Raw genomic sequence first — 11,428 nt, forward strand, 5'->3', positions numbered from 1 at the left:
TGACACGATAGGCGAAACCAACGCAAAAATGGCAGATGCGAACTACATTACCCATAAAACACAACTAACTCACGTGGACCATGCTTCTAGTTGAAACTTTAAAGTGGAATGTGTTTGTGTGCATGTGGGTCTCAGTACAATCGTTGAATTGGTTTAGATTTATGTGATAAGAAATAAATTTTATATAGATTTGCGTTTGTAAAAATAGTTGAAAAAATAACTGTGTTTATGGATCTAAACATCATCAGCAATAATGATAAAAACAGACTCAAAAGCATCATAGAGACAGCAGCTCACCGTAAGTAGCAGTAATAGTAGTTATATTTGCTGAAATTATGGTTAAAACCAGTAGGTTAACTATCTACCACTGGTCCGATTTTCACCAAAATTGAATCGTATCATCTTCAGACTGAGCCACCTAAAAGATATGGATTTCGTGTCGACATACAAAACGATTTTCATTTAGCGCATCAACGAATTTGCTGGAAGGATGCCAACATGCATTTGAGTCTGTATCTCAGCAAAGCTTTGACATTTTTGCACCAAACATTGTATGTGTCATTGTCACCTCACACTGACCATTCCAAACTAATTTGGTAACAGCGCCACCTATTGGTTACACGTGATAAGCCAATAAATCGTTTTGTTGTGTTTATTGTTTTCAAGCCATTTTGCCTAAAATAATCTTAAAACGGTTTTAATTACTCATTCCTGCCATTCGTCTGAAGCTTGCTTCTGTAGTGCTTGGCCCCGTTATTGCTGCTTGCAGCTATATTTTTTATTCTATCTGTTTTCTTTTTATTTATTATATTATTTAAAATCCCATGCTACGTGTACTGTGTTAACCTAACTGAGACTTGTTATAGCACTTATATATCATTGCTCTTTTTGTTGTTTTTGATTGCTTCCACTGTCTTCATCTGTAAGTCACTTTGGATAAAAGCGTCTGCTAAATGAATAAATGTAAATTTAAGATGTTCTTTAATATTGCATTTTGATTGTGAAGGCTTAATCCATACCTTGCCAAACTAGTTAATGTTTTTGGAAATTCTGTAATTCTGTTTTGGCTGGGGTCTAAGATGGTAATTAGCTGGTTGTTAGTTTGTGTGAGCTTGCACTAGCAACAAAACAGCTACCAGTCCAGTTGGTCAAACCAGGTCTGCTACCTCATGACCAGTTTGGCCCAACTTTGATCAACTAGAAGCAGGGTAAACCAATGCATATATCTGATGTACTATTGACAAACAGTTAATTTAGTTAACTTTCACTCTTTATATTTTAGTTAGCTACTCAACAGTCGCAATAAACTATGTGGTTGAACCACAACAGAAGAAACAGGTATGATATAAAGTAGTTAGACTAGCCTGTGCACTTTAAGAAGTTCATTTGATGATGCTCTTCTTTTCTTGTATAATAGGAAATTCCTAAGCCACAGAGTGTGTCAGACATATTTGATAAATTCCCAATAGTACAGGTAAATTACTTTAGCATGTTTCTAGATCATACTTAACCATAATGGATACTGTTAATGAATATTGTGTGCTTTTTTTATAGGGCAAATCTTCTTCCATCAAAGTACTGAATCGATTGACCATCATAGCCTCTGATGCTTCTCATTTTGTAAGTTGCAAGTTTATAATGAAAAAACTGTAAGACATTTGCTAATGTTTTGTTTATATAATTATTGTTATTTTTTTTAATGTAATTTTCTTCAGAGACCAACCAATGAATACAAAAGCTTCGACCTTGTTGCAGTGTACCCCAAGACAGAAAAACTATTTCATGTAAGTGAAATTAAAATTCTGAATTAGCTTAATTGTATTCTATTTAGTATTATTTATTTTCTGATGAAAACCAACTGCTGTGATGATAACGTTTCTGTATATATTTTTTTTGTCTGTGTCAGGCAGCCTGCATGACTTTTGATGTGGACATTATCTGCATTGCAGTTGCTGAAAAACAGCCCTTCCATTTTAAAAAGGCTCCAGTTAATGGGGTGAGTTATGGTATTTTATATTCATACCTAACAGCATACAAGGTGAATTTAAGCGGCACTGCTGCATTTATAAAATAAGTAAAATTACAAAGTTTTGAATTTAAGTTCCTAAAGGAATATAAAATTAATGTCCTTGCAAAATGTTGAGTTGCATGGACCACTTTAATGATACTTTCATGGTGTTTTACATAATTTCCTAATCTTGACAGAACATGTATTCCACTTTTTACTATATATTTAAAATGTCACTTTTTAATACAGGTTTGAAACAACATGATGGTTGATAAATGATGGTAATTTAAGGATGAATTATCCCTTTAAATTATGTATCATCACTGTTATATTGTTGGTCACTTCAGGCTATTGACAGGGGGGGTTTCTTTGAGACCTGTTATGCAGCAGCCATTAGAGACACCACTATGAGGAGATACACCATCGCCAATGCCATCAGCCTTATGGAAGTCTGTAAAGGAAAAGTGTGTTGTCCCTTTTTTACAAATAAACACCTTTAAAATGTTTTAAGCTATTTCTGAAATATTTTTTTTTCTCACAGAATATCATAGTGTCCAGTGGAGCAGAAAAGGTAAAAAGTATTTTGTAAATTGATATATAATTTTAGTGTTACTGTATTGTGTAGTCAGTATGACATTGTTGTCTTTTGTTTTTTTCCTTAGCCTCTTGAATTGAGGGGTCCGTATGACATTGCCAATTTGTATCCTTTTGTGTATGAATAAATCATATTAACATATCATGTTACTTCTAAAAGGCACTGTATCTATGTTGATATGTTCCTTCATTGAGATTTCAGAGGGCTTGTGTTCAGCCTGTCTGAAGGAGATGCCAAAGCTGCTGTTTCTACTAATTGTCGAGCTGTCTTGCTTCATGGAGGTAAATAACTGGAAAGAGCTCAACTATTTCCCATTTGTCCAGTACAGGCTTAATTCTATGCCACGTGGTCTTGTTGGTTGTAAGATTGCTAGTTGACTTGCTGAGTATGCATTTATACTGATGGGCATTTCCGTCCGTCTCTTTGATATTAGTTGTAAAGTGTTATGTGAATGTTCATTGTTAATTTTCATGATTCTTTATAACAGAGACGAGAGCCACTGCATCTGGTGTTGTTTACACCATGAAGAAACCAAAAACTCCCCAGAAACAAGAAGAATCTCCAGTATCTAAAAAGGCCAAAACTGAATTTTCATAGTCAGTATTTCAGAATTCATGTGTATTAATTTTTTTTAATTGAAGATTAGTATTCCTTGAATCCTTTTTTCTCAAAATATTGCAATACACTTTAAATTGAAATATATTTAAAAAATTACCTTTTAATCAAGCTTTAAAAGAATTGCAAACAAAATGTACAGATAAATTTAACTAGTACAAAATTGCTAATTTCACATTAAGTGCATTCTGTTATAAAATCAGATTTTTAATATCAGAAGTCCATCAATCATGCTCAAATCTTATCTTAGCAGTAGATCTATTTCACGCAATGCATTTCCATGTGAAGAGGAAGCTCTATGTTCCATTAAGTTTCTCATTCCTTTCTGCCTTATCCATGTGCTTCAATTTCCAAAACACTTGTGTGCTTCAATTTCCAAAACTCTTGTCAAACGTTGGATAACTTTTCCTTTTGCAAAACCCAATAATCTCATGCAGTGCTCAATAATATACTTTCCTTTGATATCAGATTGTAATATGCAGGCAATTTAAAAATGCAGGTTTTTGAGTGCATTATGCCCAAAGCACACCTAAGGTGGTCAAGTATTGCATCTACTTTTTTTAATCCTTAAAGTTGTCAAATATGTTTTTAGCTCCATTCTGCCACTCAGAAACATTGTCCATTGGTGCCTTTCCATCCTGGTGAAGACAAAGCAATGATAACCAAACAATATTGATCCTAAGCCTTTACAAAAAACATCTTGGCTGCTAAAAATAATTTTAGAGGGCTGTTTTCACACTAGCAAAAGTGATAAGCATTGCAAGTACCAGAACATTGAACTGTGCACAGCTTAAATAAGCATCTTAGTGAATTGATTTCCTACATGTTACCATTTATAAGTATCTGATAGCATTCCAATTAATAATCAACAAGATAAAAGTATATAGGATAAGCATTACATTTAAGAATACTTACACGATTCTTGAGTTTTAAGTCACCTCCGTGCAACAGAAGAAGCTGGATAAGCTTGAAGCGATTCAGTCTGACCGCATCATGTAGTGGTGTGTCACCCTCCTGATGCAGAATGACATTTAAAGTTACCATTAAAGTGTTAATTAACTTTATTTACTGACTGTGTTGCCATATTTCTTACTATGTCTTTTGCATTGATGTCTGCGCCACAGAGTATGAGATGTTCAGCACATTCATGGTGTCCTGTCCTGACTGCTACATGAAGGGGGGTGCTGCGAAGCTGAGGACGTCAAGTGTAACCGATAGAGACAGTATGTCAGACCACACCAGCTGTATTATTAAAATAGAATTGCTGTTAAATAACTGCTTTTACCTTGTCCCTGGAATCCAGTTTTGCCCCATGATTAAGTAGTGCTTCCAGCACAGGCAAACTGCCACCACGACAAGCCCAGTGAACTTCAGTTGCTTGAAGCTAATTAAGTACATCCAAAATAATAAGATGATCCATTCATATTATGCAAATTAGATGAATAGAATAGATGTACAGAATCAATCACGGAACTGCTCATTTTGCTTATTTAAATATACATCCAAAGTAAAAATAACACCTAAAATATCACCTCTTCCATAAAAACTAATAGGTTTAGTATAATCTTTTATCATCCATTTTGTTAAAATATAAAAACAAAGCAAAACTGAGGTGCAACCAACATGTGATAGTAATATCGATAAGGGTAAAAAATATATATTTATGAATTAATTCATAATATTGTTGAAATAATTTTAAATGTATTTTTAAACAGTATGAAATTATAATGTTAATTAAAGATGTATATATTCACTTGTACTCAAGGATTAAGAACATTTTCACTACTTTTTGCTTGATGGTTACACCAGTTGCAGTTTTAGTCATTAAATTGTAACTTTTCTTGAAGATTTTATAAAATTGTATATTACTGTATTAGATATTTGCACATGAATTTGAAGCTTAGGTTTAACATGTTTTCTAATTCTTCATCTTGTACACTCTCTCAAGTATTAATGTGTGTTTGTATTCATAGAAATAAGTAGTACATAGTCAACGAAATGCACAATTATACTTAAGTATTAAGTAAATTATTCAATACCTTGTCTTTATTTTCAATTGAAGCACCGGCCTCCAGCAGTGTTTGCACAATCTCCACATTTCCTTGTGAGCAAGCTCTGTGCAAAGCTGTTCGGTTGAACTAGTTAAAAAAATGTATTAAAAATAGTCAAAGGGTGGGACAATTTTACCTGCTCTCATAACCAAAGTAACGCATGTGATGAAACCTAGGAAAGAAAATAGCCTAATAAACCAAGACAACTCCCTTAATATCTTAATAGAGACAGTCAAAGCTGATTATGATGTTATACGTCTTCATATCACTTCATAAACAATTCCTGTATATTTGTGTGTGATGTGGAGTGATGCTGTGTTCTGTGTCTTGGGCTTCATAGCTGTAAGTCATCCTTGGATAGACGGGGCTCTATGCCAGCACATCAACTTGCCCAGGGTTTAATTTATATATATATTTAGATTAAAGTGCTGTCAGGCGCCTTTTATTCAATGTGTTGGGTAAACACTTACATTATCACAGGCGTTTGGGTCTGCACCTCTGGCGAGGTAACTTTTGATCATTGGCAATTTGTTATCCAGTGCTGCCTTCAGAAATTCATCCTCATCAACAAAATCATTCTGTTGGACAATGAGATGATTACTTGAGTAGCTGAAATCTCAATAATATTTGCTTTGAAGTATGCTTACCACTATCTCTTGTTTAGGTTGTGTTTTGTAGACCGGTGTACTTGTTTTTATCTTCTGACTTTCTTTAATCTCGTGGAGGTCATTAGTACTGTTGTCAGTCTGCAAAATCATTCAGATATGGCAAAGAAAATGCACTTCTAATAACATATGCTACATGAGGTATACAAATGAATGCTTAAGAAACCTATATCTTACATTAAAACCATTTAAAATGACTTCACTGTCACACTGAAGATTACAGGCTTTCAGATTATGTTCAACAGAGCTTTTGGATTCTTCAGAAGGATGCTGTGCCAGAGTGTCATCCTGCTCTTTGTTTCCACTTGTGATATCTGTATCCTAAAATAACAAATTTAGATCAAAGAAATAACCACTCGAAGGGATAGTTCACCTAAAAATCATATTCATCTTCATGCCATTCCAACCCTTTATGACTGACTTTCTTTTATGGTACACAAAAGAACAAATTCATTGAATGATCATCAGAAAAAAAACAGGTTTGGAATGACATGAGATTTTTGGGCGAATTATCCCTAAAACAGCAAACATTTTGTATAAATAGCCCAAACAGGTTATCTATATATATACAGTCTATCTCTATTCAAATTTATTTAGCAATTGAAGTAGTTTGAAGAGGATGTTGTTTTTAAATATTTCAAATAATACAAGTATAAGTATCATAAGTAAGGCCTGCTATTATCAGTTTTTAAAGTTAAGGAGCCCAGTACCTAAAATTCCAAGATGCACAAAATAAACTGAAGTCTTGAGACAAAATAATTAAATGAAACTATTTAAAATGCTTAACGGAAATCACTAAAACTGCTTTTTAAAATAGACATTTAGAAATAGACATATAAGCCATTACCAGCTCATCGTCCTGTAGGATTCCCATGACTTTCCTTGAAAATTTCTTGTGACAAATTTAAAGCATCCAAGCCAAGCATCACTTATATATGCATTGGTGACAGTTGGAGGACATCATGCTACTGTTGTTCAACTGACTCCTCCCACCTGAGAAGTTTCCACGTCACTGTGATGTCAGATGCATTTCGAAGGGGGCTGAGGGTGAAAAAAACATTTTCAGAAGTCAGATGCTTTGGGAACATTTTAAGGAATGGAAATTAAACCTGGGACAGCTTGATGCGCCGCCATAGAGCCTCGTCTATCCAAGGATGACTTACAGCAGACCACGAAGCCTAAGACACAGAACACCACTCCACATCCCACACAAAGATACAGGAATTAGTTATGAAGTGAAATGAAGACTTATAACATCATAATCAGCTTTGACTGTCTCATATATTAAGGTAGTTGTCTTGGTTTATGAGGCTATTTTCCTCTTAGGTTTCATCACTTGCTTTACTTCTGTTACGAGAGCAGGTAACACTTTCGCACCCTGTGACTATTTTTAATTGAGCAGCCCATGAATCACTTACAGTAATAAGTCACATGTGTGGTTGTCTTGCATGGCAGCTGCTATTTTACTAGTTTCCCACATGTCCAGGGCCTATAAAACTATGATATAAGGCAGTAAAGATGTGAAGAATTTATCTATTAAAAATTAATATTGGTAGCATTGTATCATGTCTAATTGAGTGTCATTTTCAAGGTTTTCTTAAGTGCTATGAGAGGTTACATACAACATATTTTAACAAGCAGAATGTTAAAATGGTGTTAGAAAGAGAGATATTTCCTTCTATAAAAAATAATATTTGTTTGCACCAAAGATGAAAAAATATTGCCAGTGGTATAACATGCAACATTAGGGTGTATTTGTTAATGCATTATTTGGAACTTTAAGAAATCAAGACACTGGAAGAAGTTAGCAGTGTTGCATATGGATTACAAAAATAAACATTCTCTCATTAGCATTTCAAATGTAAAAAAAAGAAAAAAAAAAAAAATTGAGATATATACACATCACAATGTTTGTGAGATGGCTTTCAATCTGGGGGCATCAGTAGGGTTCTTAAGAAAATTTGAAAAAATAAAATAAAATTATAATGAGCATTATAATTGCTGTCAATTATATTGCTGCCAAAGGCTGTAAAACTGCTCTGAAATTTTGGATTTTGCACTCAATACAAAATGTAACTTGATGTTTACTCAAAAAAGAGGGTTGATAATTTAGTAATCTTGTAAGTACATTTATAAGAATGCATAATGAAGACATTAATCAAAATCAGTTCATTAATGAATCAAATACAATTTTCCTAAGCAAAAGTTGATGAATTGTGAACCACCTGTATTATTAGCATGGTCTGGAATCCAAGAATCTACAGACCTTCAATTCTGTCATTTATGATTCATGGAAACTGCATTTTAAACAGTTTAATCATAATATGTGCATTGCATCTAATATGGGAATTATTCCAGTGAGATAATAATGAGATTTTCTGTATTGCAATATCTTGTAAATGGTATTTAGACCATAGGTCAGTAGGAAATCTGATATGTGAAGCTTCCATGTTGAGTTTTATCTGTCCTCTTGTAAAGATGATCTTTAACTAAACACATTGCCTTAATATTTATCAACCATTTCTGAAGCTTGTAACAGCCTCTACCTGCTCTTTTTAGACCTCAGGTCTGGCAGTCACATGTAACGTTTTGTTGTTGTTGTTGTTTTTTTTTTTTTTCTTTTTTCTTTTTTTTGTAAAGACATCTTGAACTTATCTATGGCTTAAAAAATGTAATCAGTATTTTTGTTTGTCAAATATCTAAACAATTAATATGAAAATATGTTTTAAAACAAAACCTTATTTTAAACATAAATTATTTTTGCAGTGTTGAGTGTGCCTCTAATCTGAAGGTATGTATCACATGTTCATGCTTTGAGTTTCAGTCAGGTGGTACTGTGACTGATTTATCTACTATTTGGCACGTGTGTGTTGAACTTGTCACCACAAAGCTCTGGTACAGCATACCGCGAGCAATATTAATATGCAATATGAAATACTAACCTTGTGCTGACACATTTTTATGCACTAGGGCACATCAAAGATGTGCGAGGCGAGTTTTCAAACCTTTCATCACACTGAGTGATAATATCATATGAAAATATTACTCAGTGTTGATGCATGAAAGCTTAGCAGTCATGTTACAGAATAAAAAAAATTTAATTAAGCATTGAAATAACTGGCAGTGCAATTCATCTGCAAGCATTCAGTGACCTTAATATTTACTATGATCACTTAACAGAGTGATAATATTTTTATGGCTAAGGCTACTTTTTATCACATTTTATCCTAAATACATAAATACAGATAAATATTATTTCACTATTTTTGTATAATTTTCAGTATTTTCATTTTGCTTCGTTTTTGAATATGTAAGTATGAAATTCATTTTCACACAATAATAAATAAAACTGTGACCCTGGACCACAAATCCAATCATGAAAGTAAATTTGCAATATTGAGATTTATACACTGTCTAAAAGCTGAATAAACAAGCTTTAGCTTTCCATTGAAATATTGATTGTTAAGATATGACAATATTTAGCAATACATATTAATAATAAAATATAAGTTTTGTTATATTTACAGTAGGAAATTTACTTTAATATCCTAAGGACTTTTGAAATAAAAGAACAAATCTATATTTTTTTACTTATACTCATATTTATACATATTGTTGTCTATTGCTACAAATATACCCATGCTACTTACAGTGGTCCAGAGTCACAATTGTGTTTTTGGCCTGTCCCACCATAGAGGCCTTGACCTTCTCGACTGTTTTCAGCAATTAAAATCATACCACAACGGTATTCATATTTTCATACATGAATATGTTCATATTTAGCTGTGTCCCACATTTTTCAGGCAACCATTTTACAACATTTATTTATTTGTTTCCTATCATTCACTCCTTCATTCATTCATTCTTTTGAACCATATTTATGGAAAGTGCCCTGTAGTTCTTTTATAATAATATGTACAAGAAATGTTGCATTGTATAATGTGTCTCAAATTTCTCATGTAAACCAGCTTTTCTATGTTTTATGTAACACGTATGTATATATTCATGCTATCCAATGGATGTAATTGTGTTTTCGCAGTGTGATTAGTGTGACTGATTTGAGGTGGTGCTGAGTGAGCAGACAGCAGTGGGACTGGAATCTGTGGGTGCCTCCTAATGAGCTGAGCCACTGAGAACCCAATATATCTGAACCTTCTCCACAGACTGCCAACAAGTTAGTTAGGTAGAAGAGTAGAACATATGCTCATTTTTATTTAATCTATACTGAAAATGTTCATCATTTCTAACTGTTCAGATCCTGAGTTTTGATTATAGTTAATATTTAACATTCATTTGCATGAAATTGATAATTCATCACTACAGCTATTTTATTAAGTACTATACATTGCTCATCATAGTTGTAAATAGTAATAATCAGTGTATTTTACATGTAATTGTAAAACTGTTTTAACTTATTTGAAGGAATTTGATTCATTCTCACATTTGTATCTCCATTATGTATTTGTTTTATGCATTCATATAGATTAAGCTGCTTCTTGTCTAATTCTTGTGAATTCATATCTGTTGTCTATTAGAAGTGGGACAAAATTGGCAAGTCATTAAGTTCAAGCACTGACTGTAGTTTTTATAAACTATTTATGTATATATGCAACATGTTGTTACAAATGTAACATCTGAGAATATGATGAGCACAATGAACATAAATGTATATGGTTAGATGGGTGTAGAAGCCCCCTTAAGAACAATGCAGATTTAATTTTAAATTTAAATATTAAAAGAGGGACAGGTTTACACCCCCGTCTCATTGTGTGGCCTTCTTGGGCATCATTATACATGTTTTCACCATTTGTAATAGCTATGCATGAGTTCCTCAGTGTCAAAATATGGATTTTGGAAAGGGTTCAAATATGCAGAAGATGCTGGAAAACCAAATGTTTAGGAGATTAAGGAATTTCCTGAAGAACAGCAGGCAGTTGAACTGCTCAGGACAAACAAGGGACTCATGAACAACTATCACAAAATATAAAACCAGTCATGGACCATCCAGGAAATGACACATAGTATTAAGATTCAAGGGTATGTAAACATTTTAATGGAGTCATTTTTATAAATTCGGTTATAAATTTTTCTTGTGGAGTATATGTAAACATCTGTTATGTGAAATAGCTTATTCAGGACAGTACTAAATAAAAAATAACATGCAATTTTCATGATCCCTCTTATTTTCTTTTAATTATTAACATTTTGCACATTCTGTAAGGGTTATGTAAATGTATAAACACAACTATATATATTCACACACACACACACACACACGTTTGTTTTTGTGAAAATTGGGGACATCGCATAGGCATAATGGTTTTTATACTGTACAAACTGTATATTCTGTGGCCCTACACCTAACCTTAACCCTCACAGGAAACTTTGTGCATTTTAACTTTCTCAAAAAAACGTCTGTATGATTTATAAGCGTTTTTTAAAATTTCTGAAAGTTACAGCAGTCAAAAGTGCCTATGGCTCGCTATGGCTGCTG

At 33.1% G+C, this 11,428-nt stretch overlaps 1 protein-coding gene across 3 annotated transcripts; it reads left to right on the top strand.

Moving 5' to 3' along the window:
• The first annotated feature begins 16 nt into the window (after positions 1-16).
• On the top strand, positions 17-11,084 carry LOC127969225 (ribonuclease P protein subunit p30). Of its 3 annotated transcripts, XR_008156240.1 has the most exons (13): positions 23-298; positions 1,283-1,338; positions 1,418-1,474; positions 1,555-1,620; positions 1,716-1,784; positions 1,907-1,996; positions 2,356-2,472; positions 2,550-2,579; positions 2,671-2,708; positions 2,805-2,884; positions 3,091-3,199; positions 4,343-4,441; positions 9,974-11,084. XR_008156240.1 is itself a non-coding variant. In XM_052571051.1 (12 exons), exons 1-12 carry the CDS (start codon positions 229-231, stop codon positions 9,976-9,978), a joined length of 777 nt encoding a protein of 258 aa, XP_052427011.1. In that variant the 5' UTR covers positions 17-228; the 3' UTR covers positions 9,979-11,084. The 3 variants fall into 3 exon arrangements, 2 of the variants coding, with proteins under 2 accessions (XP_052427011.1, XP_052427010.1); XM_052571051.1 differs by lacking the exon at positions 3,091-3,199 and having other exon boundaries at positions 17-298; XM_052571050.1 differs by lacking the exon at positions 9,974-11,084 and having other exon boundaries at positions 4,343-4,459.
• Positions 11,085-11,428: the final 344 nt, after the last annotated feature.

Source organism: Carassius gibelio, chromosome B12 (assembly GCF_023724105.1).
Source record: "Carassius gibelio isolate Cgi1373 ecotype wild population from Czech Republic chromosome B12, carGib1.2-hapl.c, whole genome shotgun sequence".
In the NCBI taxonomy this organism is placed as follows: domain Eukaryota; kingdom Metazoa; phylum Chordata; class Actinopteri; order Cypriniformes; family Cyprinidae; genus Carassius; species Carassius gibelio.